Source organism: Notolepis coatsorum (genome assembly GCF_963971535.1).
Source record: "Notolepis coatsorum genome assembly, chromosome: 10".
In the NCBI taxonomy this organism is placed as follows: domain Eukaryota; kingdom Metazoa; phylum Chordata; class Actinopteri; order Aulopiformes; family Paralepididae; genus Notolepis; species Notolepis coatsorum.
Window position 1 is genome coordinate 49,998,342 of NC_140174.1, and position 18,408 is coordinate 50,016,749.

Below are 18,408 nucleotides of genomic sequence, written 5' to 3' on the forward strand. Positions count from 1 at the left end.
TGCAGTGGGATGATGCATTTGCTCCGATTCGAAGGCCACCATGTTGTTGTTGTAAAGCAAGGCATGTGTTACTGATTCTAAGGGCCAATCTCTGCCTCTCTGTCAGCAGCCACCGCAGCCTCCCGCGCTGAAAGGGCATCACGTAATACTCATTAACACTGGTTTGACCCGTATCCTCACCTATAAGACTTTGATGGGTAAAAGCCCCCGCCAACAGGACCTGTCGTCGCCCCTTGATCTATCAAGCCAATCAAATAGGCCAAGCCTCGCGGTTGCCATGGAAGCCATACACCTCCATCTGAAGGCATTTAAGAGAACAAAGGGTTCCGATCCCAGAGCCATTCGCAGCGAAGGGTCCGGAATGATTCCTGCATATGTGGACAGTATGCTTGGTTTGCACTGGCGAGAGGGTCTGAAACAAGCTGTGTTTGATGCAGAGGCTGGGTTCACGATTGGCCATGTGTTAGCCGGCAGTGGGGCTGTGATTGGTCGGCCGAGACAGAAGTGTTCCTAATTGGCCGGCCTGTGGGGGCTCACAGGATATAACTGCCCACGCCGCTGCAAATCCCCTCAGACACAAGGAGACATCAGCTATGAGTCAACATCTGATTGTAATTTATGGTCAATTATTATGGTTTCAGAGTGCAGCGGAAAAAAAGAAAGTTAAAACTTAAGTACATACAATTATGGACATCAAACCTCCCGGCAGTCCTCAACAGTGATGGACTCATTTAGTGATTTCCGTTTTGCTGATTCTAAGAGTTGTCGTAAGATGACAATAATACAGGGATCGTAGTGTACATAGTAAATCCTATGTGACAAAAAAGGGCCAAAATGAAATGTCTATAAATGAATAATGGATAGTATTTCTCTAAAGCCCCATACTGTATTTATGCAAAGGTGCTTCAAGGTACTCTATAACACGCCCACTGAGAGGAGGTATAGCCTTTATGGTTCGATTTCAGTGTTTTATATATATTTTTTACACACAAACATCTAACACTATGAACGTTTTGTTTTTACAAGTGTGTTACTGAAACAAATATTAGTTTTGAGTCTGTTTGAGGCCATTTGGCGAGTGGAAATCTAACAGAAACAGATATGGTTAGCTTTCTGAAATGTGCATGTGTGTGCGTGCCTGTGCGCGCATGTGTGTGTGTGTCTGTTGTGGAAAGAGAGAGATTGTGCATGCATAAGGGGTGTGGACGGTCAAATGCCTTGAGGGATTGACTTAGCGAAGCAGTGTGTGAGAGGTGTGAGTGAGAGTGAGAGTGTGTGCGTGTGTGTGTGTGTGCGGGGGACAGTCAGTCAGTCAGTTTGGCTGTTGCTGCCTCACCATGGCAGGTCTCTCTGCAGAGGTTCTACGCTGGCACGTGAGTTTTAAAGACTATTTTCTCTCTATGTCATCTTTTTCACTTCACTTATTTCTAATCCTTATTTTCCAGCTTCTCTGTTTCTGAGTGTTTGAGGCTGGGGGAAAAAAGATGTTAGCTTTGTGTGTGTGTACTGTCTAAGTGGGTTGTTTGTATTGAGACTCACCTGTAGGGCTTTGTTAAGGTATCTTCTTTTTTTTATTTATTTTTTACACTTATTCATTTCATTGGAAGCGTATGACTCTATTCCGTTTGGAATGGAAGACGACTCCGCTGTGGATGTATGTTTATTTTGCTAGAGAATGTCTCGTTGGTTCCTATTCTTGGAAAGCGTGTGTGAGTGTGTGTGTGTGTGTGTGTGTGTGTGTGTGTGTGTGTGTGTGTGTGTGTGTGTGTGTGTGTGTGTGTGTGTGTGTGTGTGTGTGTGTTGTGTGTGTGTGTGTTGTGTGTGTGTGTGTGTGTGTGTGTGTGTGTGTGTGTTGTGGTGTGTGTGTGTGTGTGTGTGTGTGTGTGTGTGTGTGTGTGTGTGTGCATGACTGCTGAGTGATCCGTACTGCATCGCTGCAGTGAGGTGTCCGCTGTACTGTACTGATCACGGCCCGCGCTACTCGGCATGTCAGACACACTTCCTGACACCGAGACCCGCGATAAGAGCCGGAGATAAGCGCAGCAGAACATGACACGACTTGGATTGAGGAGAGTAGAAGCAGAAGAAAGACATTGGGGGAAACCGGCAATAAATTGTGTCAAGTCAGAACGGGTGAAAACCCAGCTTTGGCTCTGGATTCACAGGAAGCCTTTGATGGATGAGGGAAGGTTTTTGATTACAGTCTGTACGTGTAGTGTTCTTAAATTTTTTTTTTTTACTAAGTTACTACTAATGGTGTAATATTGTGTAATAGTATTATTCAACCCACTAATCCTTCCACTGGAGTCAGGATCGAAGCAGACTTTTTTCTTTTTTATTATGTTCACTATCACATAATACAAGCATGTTTTCTTCTTTTTTTTTGAGACTACACGTTTCTCAAACGCGGGTTCCCAGGGGTACACTATAAAAGTTCATTAAAGTTCAAGAACCCCCCGATTCTCACACCGCTCACATTTACGCCGAAGAACGCAGTATATAATACACAGTATAACATGAGATATAAACCCAGACCTCCTCACACACTGCTCAAATAATGCCTCGCTGAGTCTCGGCCAAGAATGTTAAAACCCGAGATAGAAATGAAAATGGAATAGACTTTTTTTCTTCTTCTTCCTCCTCTTCTTCTCCTTCTTCTTCTTCTCCTTGCTGACCGGACATAGCAGGCCCAGTGCCGGGTCGGACTACAGATAATGAGGGTGGCTGCGTACATTCTCCTTCTAAATTGCTACCTGGGGGAAAAAGAGAGTGGCATGCCAAAGCCAAGAGAATTGCAAAGTGAATGACATGGCTGCACCACCACACACCACTGCTGCCCTGAAATAGCAAACAATGCTGAGGTGGTGCCTTGTTTGGCTTAGACTTCTCAATGAGATTCTGAGAACTGTAGATGCCTGGAACTTTGAGATGTGTGAAGATAATTGTCCGGTGCAATATCTGATGCAGAATATCTTTGTTTAAAATCAAAGTAGCGGGTTGTTAATTAAAGGTGCTGTAAGTGGTATTTTTTGAGAGCAGGATACCAGAAATTTTATTTTGCGTTTACTGCAGAGCGCAGGGCCTGGGAGAACCATGTTACTGACCAAACACTCTATATCAGTGATGGCTGTCGGAATGTAACATGTAACATGTAGACCACTTATTTTAGCAAAGATTACTTACAACACCTTTAATTTGCAGATTTTGACACTGATTATTGAGTACCGTTTCACCATGTCTCTCTCTTCTCTCTCCCCCCTCTTAGGCCCGCATCGAGGAGCTGGAGGAGGAACTGGAGGCGGAGAGGGCGATGAGAGCTAAGGTATAGGGCACACATACGTGTAACGGGGAACTCTCCACTCCCTCCTTGAGATGAGTCCATCTGTCTATCTGTCAGGCTGTTAGGGGGGAGTACTGTAAGATGATCCAAAGGGCCCTGACTCTTGTCACACTGTGGGATAACGTTTCTATATTTGTCCTTTGGTTTCCTTAAAAGAAAAAAAAATGACATGTTAGACATTCCTCATTGGAACCATGTGGTGCCGGCTAGCTGGGTCCCCGCAGATTCGACAAGGTTAACGCCAGCGCTGTTAACGTGCCATTCTTTTTTTACAGATACCGATAAGACAAATGTAGAAACTCTGTGTCTAGTGGAGAGACCAGCTAGCAGATAAGCAGATGAAATAAAACTACTTGTAAAAAATTCAAAGTATTACTGTCACACATACACAACTGTACACAACAACAAACATGGACTGGAGTAAACACACAAGGAGACCGGAAGACGACAGGATAGAGATAATGAGATAAAAGAGAGATGGTAGACGGAGGTCAGATCGCTGATGTGTTGTAAAGTGGGGTACACCGGTCGGTCCTGGGTCTCTGGTCACCCCCAAACCATCTGCACCTGTGATAATAAATGTGTGTGTGTGTGTGTGTGTGTGTGTGTGTGTGTGTGTGTGTGTGTGTGTGTGTGTGTGTGTGTGTGTGTGTGTGTGTGTGTGTGTGTGTGTGTGTGTGTGTGTGTGTGTGTGTGTGTGTGTGTGTGTGTGTGTGTGTGTGTGTGTGTGTGTGTGTGTGTGTGTGTGTGTGTGTGTGTGTGTGTGTGTGTGTGTGTGTGTGTGTGTGTGTGTGTGTGTGTGTGTGTGTGTGTGTGTGGGGGGGGTGGGGGTGGGGTCCTTGTGTTTCTGATTAACATACAGGGCAACCCCAGAGGCAGAGCGAGAGCCTCTACATCCTTTTTCTCTTTCTTTCTTCCTTTTTACTTTCCCCCCCTCTCTTTCTTAAGTCTCTCTCTCCTGCATACACACAGGCACACACATGTACTATAGATTACACACACACACACACACACACACACACACACACACACACACACACACACACAACACACACACACACACACACACACACACACACACACACACACACACACACACACACACACACACACACACACACACACACACACACACACACACACACACACACACACACACACACACACTTGTTTCCTGGGAGCGTGACAGAAGGACAGTTTTTTTTTAGTTTTTTATTTTACTTCCTTTTCAGTGCAGAGAAAAGGTTGCCAAAAAGCTATTCCTAGGTCACCATGTAAAGACTTAAAGCTGAGTAAAAAAAAAACTCCGGTTCACATAAAACCAATATAGGGCGGGTGTTACTTTAAACTGCTTGTTATTTCAAACGAGACTTAGAGTATGTGTGTATTTAAGACGCAGACCCCTCCAGTCGCCCCCCTCTTAAGGCAGACAATTTCCGTGTTACATTAAGTTGGGTTAAAGTCGGAAAAGGTAGGCCTCCGCATACTTCAGCCCCTCGCACACGAGTGTTGAATAGAGTGACAGCGGGCCGGAGGGTGTTTGCACCCCCCCCCCCCCCCCCCCCCCTCCCTGGGTGGTAATTCCTCCTAATGGGCACGACGTCTCCCACTACCTCATCCCGTCTCCCCTCCCTAAACCCCCACAGAGAGAGGGAGTGTGTGTGTGGAGGGGCGGCAGGTAGAGACACGCAACGGCCTTTATCTGTTCCACAACCAGCATCGTCTTAAAAGAAGCTCAAACACGACATACCTCCAACCGCCAGACAGGCTCCTCATTGTTACGGGCCTCTGCCTCTCCAGGTCTCAGGTTGGGGGAGGGGGGTAGGGGGGTAGGGGGGAGATAGCATCATGAAGATATGGACTGACAGACAGACGAGCAGCCATTTTCCATGGGATCTTCTCCCAAATGGAATGCCAGGCAGTCAGCCACACACACACACAAGACACGCACGGCGGCGCTCAGTGGCACGCGCGCGCTCCGATGTACCCACAGAGAGGTGCGCTCGCGTTGTGAAAACACGCATTGCAAACGTGGCATGTGCTGAGCAAACAAACACACACTTCTCTGCTCCCTTCACACTTGTCTGGCAAATGGAGATGAATCTACCTTTTTTTTCTTCTTTTTTTTTTACTAGAGACTAATTGAGCGTTGACCTGCCGTTTGCCTCTCGATGGGACCAGAGTGGGGTGTCAGGGTGGGATTTGAACTGGAGTTTCTGTTGACTCTGTCAGCGATGTGGAGGAGAGCGATGAGTGAGCTGGATACTCTAGTCCAGTGGTTCTCAAGGTGGGGTACGGAGACTCCCATGGGGTCCTTGAGAGGGTTCCAGGGGGTCCCCAGCAAAATTTGTAACTTAATTTCACTAATATTAATATTCCCTAGAAGTTTAGCCCAATGTGAGAAAACAAGAATGACTATTCTGATCATAGTCTCAACTGTTATCGCCTCGCCTACATACATTATAGAAGATGGAATTCTATAACAATAGATATAACAGATAGGGGTCCCTGACCCATTACGTGTCAATTTGGGGACCTTGACATGGGGGGGGGGGGCTTGGATAACCCCTTAACACGCACACACACACACACACATGAACATACTACACAACCAGGTTAGAGACAGTGATGTGGGGGATGTTTAAAAAGAAGACTCCTCTCCTCTAACACTGTAAAAGAAAACTGTCTCAACCTTCGACAATCGACTAATTCGAGAGTGAATAAAAGGTTAAGCAAAAAGGTTATTTGAACATATAAATTCAGACAATTTATGATGATTTAAACTGTTTTGCACACATTAATTTAGTTTGACAGTTATATATAGTAAATACATTTAAATATGGGCACCAGTGATGTCATTGAATCCTTGTGTTAATTACAGCACCACAAAATTATAGAAAATAGCAATACCTTGTCTTATAGCGACTGCTACCTCATCGTTTCATTGAGGTGTAATTAACACAACACAAGGGTTCAATGTCCCAGATGACATCACTGGTGGCCATATTCAATTTGATTCACTCATTTACTCTCAATAACTGTCAAACTAAATGAACGTGTGCAAAACCGTTTAGAGTTCTCGGATGTGTGTGAGATTATGTGCAAAATAAATCATCATTGTTTTTTGGTAAATTGCCCCTTTATGTTGACACAACATGAACAGGAGAGAGAAAAAACGAAAGTGGGGGGGGATAAGATATTCCTTTATTGATCCCCTTGGGGAAATGTGTCGGGGGAGGAAGAGGGGAGATACAGGTACGAGCAGGGTAATAGTAGAAACACATAAATATGTCTTTCTACTAAATAAATATAATATGTCTTTTCTGGGAAGATGTAGAGAGAGAGAGAGAGAGAGAGAGGAGAGAGAGAGAGAGAGAGAGAGAGAGAGAGAGAGAGAGAGAGAGAGAGAGAGAGAGAGAGAGAGAGAGAGAGAGAAGAGAGAGAGAGAGAGAGAGAGAGAGAGAGAGAGAGAGAGAGAGAGAGAGAGAGAGAGAGAGAGAGTATCTGAAAGAGGAGAAGCCCTCTGGCCCCTCAGGTCTGAATGAGAGTCATCTGTTTTCACTTGTTTGGCCCGAAGGCACAGAGAGACAACCATAGAGCTGCTGTCAGGGAGGCCTGAGACCTCTGCTTTTTACAGACCAGTCTTAACATCTACGGCTGTCTTTTAAAGCAGCCCGTTAAAGAATGATGTTTAAAAATAAATAACACTTTAAGTGCCAACGACCAGATTTCTCGTTAGTTCATGCCAACCGTTCAGTGCCAACGACGAGAGATCTCGTTTTTTTTTATTAGTGATTTCCATTCAGATTTCATCAATCTAAGGGCGGCTAGGTGGTGCAGTGGGCAAGGCACTCACCACCAATGCTGGAGACGCTGGGTTTGAGCCCAGCTCTCCACATTGTTTTCAGTTTGGCTAGTCGTCCATACTAATACAATTGGCAGTATTAGGGGGAGGGAAAACTGATGGGTGGGGATCGGACGTTGTGGACAGCGACTCCTACAGGCCGGTTGGTGCGCCTACGCAGTAGAATCAAGAAGCGATGGGGGCGGCGCCCCTCCAAAGCGCAGACCCCTGACGCTGAAAGATCGCGCCGCGCAGGTGAAAAGATGCGACGGCTGCTACCTCGAGTATCGGAGGGGACTCGTGCTATGTATGGCTTCGTCCACATTGCAGCCGGCTTGTGGGAGGCAAGAAACAGCGTTCGAGACAGGGGAGGGTTGAATTGGACGATACGAAATTGGGATGGGAGAAAAATAGAAAATGGGAGAAAAAGTGGATAAAAAAAAATATTTCATCAATCTAGCCTCACGTTACCACTGGAACTCTCTCTGAGCTCCATTGGGAAAATACCGCCCCCTATCGTCTCTCCCTTTGGATTGGATTGAAAAAATCCTGCTTCCACATTTTACTTCTCAGGCATGTAACTCAAGCCGATCGGATTCATTGTGGACCATCAGAACAGCGTGGAATCGGTGTTTCGACCACACAGTGTTGGATCAATAAACGCGATCGATATTTGGAATGGCGATCAGGAATTGGAATAATCTTTTTGGAGAACATCTGATCTGAGGTAAGGAATCTATTTTACCAGTCTTGGGATAATCAGAGCTTTTTTCACAGAGATATCAACGTGGGCCCTATGTGTGTGTGTGCGTGTGTGTGTGTATGTGCTGATCAGGAAATGGATAATCGATTTTTCAGCCCGCTTCTATAGCGTGCATAAGTACACATATACTATCGATAATCTAGCGTTTATTTGAAAACGATTCATAAATAGGCCGAAAAATTACAACGTTTTTTGTGTATTCCACTAAAGGGGCGATTATCACAGAATCTTTATATTTTCCTGAAACTTTCAAAAAACGAGAGTTTTTCAAAATGGTATAAAACGGAAATGAACCGATTAAAAAACAATCCGTTTCGACAATGTTGACTGCAACCAAGTTATTGATAGGTGACGGCCATATTATACACATAGCCATAATTTAAGATATAGTTTATGCGTTCGCAAATATGATAGCTCTATCATTGAAGTGGGCGTTGGCACGCAACAGGGTTCCGGGGCACCGCATGGCTGGCACTGAAAGTGTTAATTAACTAGGTACTGCTGCACTGGCTGTTTGTGCTTTTAACACATTCAGTGCCATTCACGAGAATTCTCGTTTCTGGACCTAAGTAATTTTTCCTTTTTTTCGATTTTAATACCCTATTCAATGTCAGGGAGCTGTATTTTGCCTGTAAAATGCATACTGGGACTCCGAAGGTGCAGTACCGGCCGTATCCTACCAGGCGGCGGTATCGAGCACCATTTGAAACCTTGTGTCTTGGGCTGTGCGTCGATTATATGGGTCTGGGCGGACTTTTCTTTGTCGGGCAGGCCGACCGGTTATAACGCTCGGATTGAGAAGAAACAATTACTCCCGATCCGTGTTCTGTGGTGGATTATGTTGGCAAAACGATGGAGCAAGCGGTGTATCCCATGACAATGTACTAACTATCACCCTAAAATACTCCGTTCCGCCCCAATACATTGCAACGACGTCCACCGCATACCCCACACTACTCTAACCGTGGCCTCAGAATTCACGCCACACACCCACTCCGCACGTAAACTGTAAAATAGCGGCGTGCAAGCTAATTATCCTAGCCAGCCTTGTTTACTACCCAGAGGTGCACCGTGGGTCTCCTTCGCTGTCGGCCATCTCCTTCACTGATTGGTTGTTAGTGCGTGTGCTCATATCCAAGCTTGGAAAATCGATATATCGAAACTTTGCGACCACGTTTCATGTTTATTTCGAGGAAATAATTTATCGCGATAGTTATCGTTATTGTTTTATCGCCCAGCCCTAGTACATCCTACTCAAGGTAAGGGCTATATGATATCAATCTTGTGTTGATCCAAGAATGTTTTCATTGCGATCCGAGCCTATGTGTGTAACGCTAGTCCATAACATATTCCGTTGGTGACCATCAAAGCATTAAAAAAACGTGTGTAGGGACAAAACGCCAATGGATTTAGTATAATACACGTTGCAGCTTATAACCAGCCGCCCAGGAATTAGCCTGGATCATTCTGAAATAACACTCATATTCACCACGGTATAAAATGGGAACGTATGGATGGAAATTATTTATCTTTTTTGCATCGTGACCGGAAGAAACTCAGTGTGAAATGACCTTACTATTGTATCCATAGCTATAATATAGAATATAGTTATAGCTCTACAAACAAGGTGACAGACTCCAATAGTTTAATGCGTGGCCTCGCATTGCCGTCCCCCGGAAACAGCGTGGCACAGAAAGTGTTAACAGCCCTAATGTTACAGGACCGATAACAGCGCTCCATGTGTGCCTCGCCGTGCCCCAGCGTGAGAAACAACCTCAGTCCTTCTTTTTGTTTTGTTCTGATCTTTATTCTCTTTCATTCTCTATTTCCAGAGCTTGCTTGATCATCACAAAGCAGCTTGATTAATTTCTATGTAACAGATATGCCAAAGTATTTCCTTTGAAATCCGTGGCTTAGTGCGACAAATCCAGTCCAGTTGAGGTATTCGAGTCTCCCCAGTATTTACCACGGATACGAAATTAAAAGCCCATTTCAAATCAACAAAGACAGAGACATGAAAGGACAGGGATCCATATGGTTCAAACCAGCAGCTCACGCAGCTCTGAGGAGGCCGCTGGATAACATGCAAAGGGAAAAGGGAAAGTTCTCGAGACGATATTTACACCCTGTGACAGGAGCTCACCCCTGCGGTGCTCTGATTGGATACCTCCTCGGCTCCTGATCTTTGACCTCTGTAAAGATCGCTTCCTATTGTCAGCTGTCAATCACTCCGATCCCCCTGGTGGTCGGGAATCCTGCTTTGAGAGACACTTGAGGGATGATGAGTGGATTCTTGACTGACGCTCTTTACTCAAGTGGAGATGTTTCACTGAAAGCCAAGCTGTCTCTTGTCTCAAACACTTTAAGCAATATGTCAAGTATGTCATAATCGATCAAGGATGTCTTCTGGGAATTTGATTATGCATGTTCTGATGAAGGATCCACACCGCTATATTGTACACACGATCAGTTTACAGTACTTTTTAGAAAACAAACACATCAAAAGATAAAGCACTTGTGTGTTAAGCCCTCTACAGCTAAGGAGGACCACACAGTAATCTCACTACAGATGAGTGGTTTGGGCACAAGTTCTCTCATGATATGGTGTTGATGTCATTCACTGTGCGCGAACAGAGCACTCTGCGTTGTTCAGGATTGGTTTAGCAAGGGTCTGTCTTGGATCATTGCAAATTCATTCCTGTTATTTGGCATGTTATTCATGTTAATTCATTGTTATTTGAAATGTATTAGAAGGATATTGTTCTTTAATTCCCTTGCTGTTACTAGGTGGAGAAACAGAGGGCTGATCTAACCAGAGAGCTGGACGACCTCACTGACCGCCTGGAGGAGGCCGGGGGAGCCACTGCCTCGCAGGTTTGCACACACATGCACACACGCACACACACACACGCACACACACACACACACACATGCACACACACACACGCACACACACACACGCACACACACACACACACATGCACACACACACACACACACACACACACATACACACACACACGTACACACATGCATGCACACACACACACACACACATGCACACACACGCACACATACATGTACATGCTATGCATGCACGCATACACACGCACACACACTCACACATGTGCATGCACACAAAACATAATTAGAAGTGACCATTCCCCCAGGCTCAAAAACCTTGATATATCAATAGGCATTTTATTATTCAAAGAATACTGCTGACCCGACTGTAACCATTATTTCCATTATTATACCATTATTATATAGCTATAATCCCATACCCAGAAGACCTTAAAGGTTTTTTATCTCATAAGAACTACATTCTGCCGAGAGCTATAATCTCATACCCAGACGGCCTTCAGTGTAACGACCAATGTACCGAATCTACCTTCGACTGTACGATTGACAGGTGGAGGTGAACAAGAAGCGAGAGGCTGAGCTCCAGCGTCTGAGGCGGGACTTGGAGGAGTCCTCTGTCCAATCGGAGGCCATGGCCACTTCGCTGCGGAAGCGTCACGGCGACGCCATGGCAGAGTTGGGGGAGCAGTGTGAGGGCCTGCAGAGGACCCGGGCCAAGCTGGAGAAGGAGAAGCAGAACCTGCGCATGGAGGTGGAGGACCTGGCAGCCTCCCTGGACACTCTGCAGAAAACCAAGGTCAGTGGTGTCTGAGAGCTCCGTCCATGGGTCCTGAGAGGCATCGAGCGCTGCGTTACCCCAGTTGGCCTTTATGGTACATTATTAGTCAAGTGATGTATTTCTTATGTGACAAGTGGATAATATTATAGGGGGTTTGTGGCCTTTGTTCTTTGTACTGGATCTGTCACCTGTTATCTCTCTCTGAAAGGTCCCTGTGGCTAAAACACCAAATTCGCTCAGAACTTGTAGGAGCAGAGAAGAGAAGAGAGGAGAGGAGAGGAGAGGAGAGGAGAGGAGAGGAGAGGAGAGGAGAGGAGAGGAGAGGAGAGGAGAGGAGAGGAGAGGAGAGGAGAGGAGAGGAGAGGAGAGGAGATGTTGTAAATATGCGTTCTATGCGTACGCCTGGGCAGCCAGCATCTAACTGTTCTAACAGCAATATATAATCCATTTCAGAAGAAGAACGCACGCAATAAGTTATAATAATAATTATTATTATTGAAAAGTTCTGGGTTTATAAAGTCGTATTTGGGGGCAATTGACCAATGACCAATTGACCATCCCCGCTTTTTTAAATGTTTCTCATCTGGGTAAGAGTTTCTTATCTGGGTAAGAGTGCTCTCGACCATTCTAAGAATTTGGTCTTGCCTGAGAGAAAAGCAACAATAAGAAAACATTGCTGAATCCCAGGTAAGAACAAAATAAGAGGAAATGCTAGTTAAGAACGAAATCTGTTCTTATATCGCTTCATGAATGAGGCCCATTATCTCAAAACGACTCTGAACGGTGCGGCTGCGTAGTATAGAGGTCTAAGTACTGGAGCGGCTGTAGAGGTCTAAGTACTAGTGTAGCGGGGGAGACGCAGGTTCAATTCCCGGTAGCGGTACCTCCAGCTTGGTCAGTCGTCCCTACGAACTGGCAGTAGGAAGCCGGTGGGTTATGAGTCCTGACTCCTGGTTGTATGCATAAGAGGAGGTATGTGATAGTCTCTACACCCTCCCAAGACCAACAGTATGGCAGTGCAACGCCCAGGGGGGAATTGGCATAACGACAAAATCGGGGGATGGGAGAGTTCAGAGACTACTCTGAACATAAACAGAACCTTATACTTCCAAGTGTGTGTGTGTGTGTGTGTGTGTGTGTGTGTGTGTGTGTGTGTGTGTGTGTGTGTGTGTGTGTGTGTGTGTGTGTGTGTGTGTGTGTGTGTGTGTGTGTGTGTGTGTGTGTGTAATGCCTTCATACTGCACTACCATTTAAGTCTTGTAATGAGTGTGTGTTGCTCCATGTGCAGGTGTCCACAGACACTCAGCTGAAGAAGCTGGAGGAACAGCTGTCAGACACTCACAGCAGAGGAGACGACCTGCAGAGGGCGCTCACAGAGGTCAACGTTGCCAAGAACAGACTAACCGGTAAATAAGCACTATAGGTGTCAATATAATAGGCCACACTTTATTTTGATATCCCGTTGTAGACTATGTTCATTCTTATCGGTGGTGTGTTGAATGTGGGTAGTCTCTAGACTAGAGAGAGAGAGAAAGAGAGAGAGAGAGAGAGAGAGAGAGAGAGAGAGAGAGAGAGAGAGAGAGAGAGAGAGAGAGAGAGAGATTTTCAATAGAGCTGTGGTGTAAACTATGGCTGACCTCGACTAGTCGAATAGTCGACTAATCAGTCGAAAGGAGCTGTAGTCGACTGCCAACCTCTTAGTCTAATGCAGGGGTTCCCAAAGTCGGGGTCACCAGATGATTAAAAATAAATAAATAAAAAAAAGATTATGCAGTCAGGCCACTGAACTTAGAAGCAGGCCAGGCCAGTGTTTCTAGTTGCACCAGCGCAAAGTTAGATAACCTAGGTGGGGAACAACCAGGAGATCACTGCAACTCACACAAGTTGGAGAACTATCTCTCTCTCTCTCTCTTGCTCACACACACACAAGGGAGCCGCATGTGATTGGTGGAGGCAGGACCCTTACAAAAAACTGCTAATCATTGACACATGCTAGCCTGTAATAATCCCCCCCAGAAAAATCTACTTTGTATTTGATATATTGCAAATATATGCCATCACACACACTGGCATTTAAAGGGTTAGAATTATAAAATGAATATGTGGTGTTATGATCAGGGCTGAAGTTGAATAAGATTGTATTTTTTATCAATTACAAAGAAAACTGAAAATCCATACAAATCTGTGTTGTTGCTAATCATACATATGCTAGCCTGTTTTTTAACAATAATTTGTGATGCCATCACAAACACTGGCATTTAAAGGGTACAAATAAAATAATTCCTGCACCAGAATGCAGGAAATGAAGTCTTTGTAACAAAAAAATTCCTGGTGGGGGACCCCCTGCTTAAAAAGTGGCCTGACTGGGGCTATATTTTGCACTATATTTCCTGGCCTGAATGATTTCCCTAGTCCGGCCCTGGTTAAAAGCCTCCAATGCTTATTAGTGTGTGTGCGTTTGAACGTTTGCATGTTTCAACCATACATTTTCATTTATAAAAAAAGAAAAATATATATATATATATATATATATATATTTTACCTCCTATAATAGTGGGGGTCACGGCTCTCTGACACCGTTATTTGGGGGTTTGGGAACCCCTGGTCTAATGCATTCTTTTCAAGAGCAAAGAGGCCTAGTATGGCTAATGCTAATGGAGTGCATACCAGAGAGGCTAACTGCCTAAGAAAAAGGGCACAGAGGCACTGAAAAAGGATTTCACACACTACTAGACAAATATCAAGATGTATCCATCAGTGGACCAATTGCATGCTTTCGCAGAGGACAAGAAGCCTTCAGTCGACTCCTTCAGACATGAAGCCCCCCCCACAACCCAAATGGAATGATCCCAAAAAAATATCAAAGCCGACTATACAAATCCTTAGTCGGGGACAGGCCTAGTGTAAACATATCTGATCTCATACAGTAACGGATCAGCTTTGAGTTTGACCCAAGCGGCCAGCAGCCAGGCCTACATTCTGTTCCAGTCCAGTCCAGTTCAGAGAAATGGAAAACAGACACAGATATGATGATCACTTACTCGTTCACAGTCCACTCAGTGGCCTCAAATCTCATTGAAAACGACAGAAAGCTTTTGATCTGAAGTGCAGCTGCAAATCCTCAGGGGAGATCTTCAGCTATCTGGCTCACTGTCTATAATACTGAAGACATTGACATTGTATGTTCAGAACATTTTATAGTGTAGTTTTACAGTTTCCTGTAACTATCCTATATAGCGGTTTACATGCATTCCCTCTCCTTGTATTATTATTTAAACAGATTTCCCCGATCTATAACCTAGCAGAGCTGGGGGAAAGAATCACACTCAGGTTTAAAATATGAATGTCTTCAAACCAATGAAAATGCAGTAAAAGGTGCCAAAAAACAATAAAGGGGATGTTTTGGTCCCATCATCAGTTCTGAAGTGGGAACATCACTACTGAGTATCATATAGTGTTTGATAATAACTCTCCTGTTCCCTTTCCCTGTGTTATTAATATTATACCATCTGGAAAACGCTACCAAATCATTAGAACGCCGGCCGCTCATTTCAACAGAGTTTTTATCCTCAGGCGGTCAGGATGAAGAACAGAGGTTGTGCAACATTAACTTTAATATGTACACACGCACACACATGCACGCACACACACACACACACACACACACACACACACACACACACACACACACACACACACACACACACGCATGCGCACACACAATGCGGTTGTCTTCTTTTGTTGTCTCATTCTTGTTGGGTTTCCGTTTACAAAGAGAGTCGTTTTGCACTTTTATTGTACCTAATTGTATTGTTTTTATTGCATGTGACAATAAAGCGGGACTTGAACCCTAAACATTTCCCCCCCCCTCTCTCTCTCTCTCTCTCTCTCTCTCTCTCTCTCTCTCTCTCTCTCTCTCTCTCTCTCTCTCTCTCCCTCTCCTCTCCTCTCTCTCTCTCTCTCTCTCCAGCTGATAACACAGACCTGAGCAGACAGCTGGAGGAGTCAGACAGCAGGGTCAGTCAGCTCAGCCGCTCCAGAACCCTGGTTCACTCACAGCATGAAGACCTCAAGAAACAACTGGATGAGGAGGTCAAGGTAGGTGTGTGTGTGTGTGTGTGTGTGTGTGTGTGTGTGTGTGTGTGTGTGTGTGTGTGTGTGTGTGTGTGTGTGTGTGTGTGTGTGTGTGTGTGTGTGTGTGTGTGTGTGTGTGTGTGTGTGTGTGTGTGTGTGTGTGTGTGTGTGTGTGTGTGTGTGTGTGTGTGTGTGTGTGTGTGTGTGTGTGTGTGTGTGTGTGTGTGTGTGTGTGTGTGTGTGTGTGTGTGTTGATTATGTCTACACTGCTCAAGTATTGTATCAGATATGTATCACTATCAGATCATCTAGGCCAGGGTAATTCCTGGAAGGCTGCGACGCATATTATACTTAATCCATTGGCATTTCGTCCTATACACGCTACAATAAAAAATTCAAATGCATATGATGGGTATAGTATGTTCCATCATGCATGCATGAAAGGGGGGGGGGGTCATTTCTGATTAATTGATTGTCAATAACGGCATTTGTTAGTACACCAGCATACGTTGGCTATGAAAACAATGAACAACCAAGCTGGAATTGACGTTAAATTGCTCTTACCTGTGGCCGATGAGACTCCAAAAATAATATTCCAATTATTTGATTGCCATCTGCTAGATCATATGTCCTTTTGGCCCATGTCATAACCCCCAAAAGCATAATGATTCTGGCGTCCCGAAGGCGATTCAATGCGATCGGGTGTATATCTTGATCCACGTTACAAGATAACTCCGCCCGGATGACTTTCAATGACGCACAGCCCCACACACAGATACACAAAGGGAGTGCAACATCGGCTGCATACCAGCATACCACCAGGCGGCGGTATTGAACCGTCGCGATCTCAGACACATTGCTACACAGTACCAAAGCATACCAGGATGAATTATGAATGGAAATAGCGAATAAAAGAAATAACGATCATAATAACGAGTATACTCGTTGTTGGCGTCCAACGATTGGCGGGGAAAGGGTTAAGCTCCCAAGATGGACTTGTTTGTGACAAAAAATGTCCCCACCTTCCATGCTCTGCTGAGGAACTTCATGTTTAAATATGTCGACTATTAGAGTCAAAAAACAGGATACTGTTTGTGGAAACATTGGAATTAATGCCTTTATGTATTTTTTTTTTTTTTTATTTATTATTTAATGTTTTTATTGTATTTTATTTAATTTTTGTTGTTGTTTTGTATGTGTAATATGGACCGTGAGTCTGGAATAAAGTCTTCATCATCATCATCATCATCATCATCATCATCATCATCATCATCATCATCATCATCATCATCATCATCATCATCATCATCATCATTATATCTGTCTGTCTTTCTGCCTCTCTGTCTCTGTCTGGCTATCAATCAATCTGCCCGTCTCTCACTCGCTCCCCCCCACCCCCCCTCTCCCAGACGAAGCAGGCGCTGGGCAGCACCCTGGGCACAGCGAGGCAGGAGTGCGAGGTGCTGAAGGAGCAGCTGGAGGAGGAGCAGGAGAGCAAGCTGGAGCTCCAGCGGCTCGTCTCCAAGCTCAACAGCGAGGTCACGCTCTGGAGGACCAGGCACGAGGCCGACGCCACACAGCACGCCGACGAGCAGGAGGAGGCCAAGTAAGGAGCGAGGGGCGGGCTGAGGCGAGGGTGCTCCATCACGTGCCCAGAGTGGACGGTGGAGTGGTTTGAAAGCGATGATGTGTAATTTTCCCATTAATTCATTAAAGTGTACCGAACAAATTGCAACCGCTGGTGATTCACCACACCGTTTATTGTCGCTGCCATAGCCTCAAAATAGTCCGGCTGCGGCCAACTTGGTCAGCCTCCTCACGACACCAGAGGCAGGGGCCTAGGTTTGATTTGAGCTTTGGTAGGGACACTTAAGGGGAGACACTGCAGGTGAATAGGGTACAAAAATTAACTAATAGATATCACAATGAAACTTCCCCAGTTGATTACTTATATTAAGACACGACTTTTTTGTATTACAAGTTTTCTGAAATTGTATGTTTAAATATGCAAATGAGGCATGATCTACTTAAATATGCACTAATTTGCATATAATTCCAGGACAGAAATCTGAACATTGGATAAAGCCATTTTCAAAATTATAGTTTCATTTTGTTGACATATTAGAGCCAAAGGTTATTACAGAGGGGATTTTGGATATCTCTTTTTATCACTCCATAAATCAGAAAATACTCCATTCAGTCCATTTTTATGGTAAAAATCCTATATTTCGCCATGTTTTTAGGAATAAAATGTGATATAAATCAGGGTATGAATGCGATATCAACAAACCCTTCTGTAAATACCTTCAGAACATAGATATGAATAGAACTGGAAGGTTTGGTGTATGTGTGTGCTACTGAAGTGGAGATTTCTGGCTCAGAGTATGAGGAAAAACTCTTAAAACTCATTTTTGGGAAAACGCCTTCAAGGTTCTGTATTGTAAAATGCCATACTTTTTTTTTTAAACAGATATTTACAAACACAATACCTAATAGACAACCTAAACACATGCCTGATAACTGAATAATAATAATAATGATGTTATTGAACTGAACAGAACTACACACAGGCTACAAACAGTGTAGTACAGTGTAGTACCCCCTAATAGGCAAAAAATATTTGAATAGATATCACTATGAAACTTTCCCAATTTGTTATGTACATATAAACTAAGAAAAAATATATTGCAAGTTTTCTGAAATGTATGTTTATATATGCAAATGAGGCACTTCCCCATTAAATATGT

The 18,408-nt window shown here is 44.4% G+C and overlaps 2 protein-coding genes across 2 annotated transcripts in view; both read left to right on the forward strand.

Annotated features, from left to right (window-relative positions):
* The window catches only part of LOC311235570 (uncharacterized protein), a gene marked incomplete at its 3' end in the record, with an annotated part of 50,208 nt that extends 50,077 nt beyond the window's left edge, over positions 1-131 (forward strand). Inside the window, exon 7 of the mRNA XM_084323037.1 lies at positions 107-131. Coding sequence (XP_084179163.1) covers positions 107-131 — 25 coding nt within the window. The remainder of the gene's footprint in view (positions 1-106) is intronic.
* Positions 132-1,259: 1,128 nt separating this feature from the next.
* Positions 1,260-18,408, forward strand: part of LOC311235082 (myosin heavy chain, skeletal muscle) — a 46,859-nt gene continuing 29,710 nt past the window's right edge. The window contains exons 1-7 of the mRNA XM_084322427.1: positions 1,260-1,373; positions 3,266-3,322; positions 10,735-10,821; positions 11,360-11,605; positions 12,876-12,993; positions 15,558-15,685; positions 17,071-17,267. Of these exons, the coding sequence (XP_084178553.1) occupies positions 1,338-1,373; positions 3,266-3,322; positions 10,735-10,821; positions 11,360-11,605; positions 12,876-12,993; positions 15,558-15,685; positions 17,071-17,267 (869 nt within the window). The 5' untranslated portion in view covers positions 1,260-1,337. The remainder of the gene's footprint in view (positions 1,374-3,265; positions 3,323-10,734; positions 10,822-11,359; positions 11,606-12,875; positions 12,994-15,557; positions 15,686-17,070; positions 17,268-18,408) is intronic.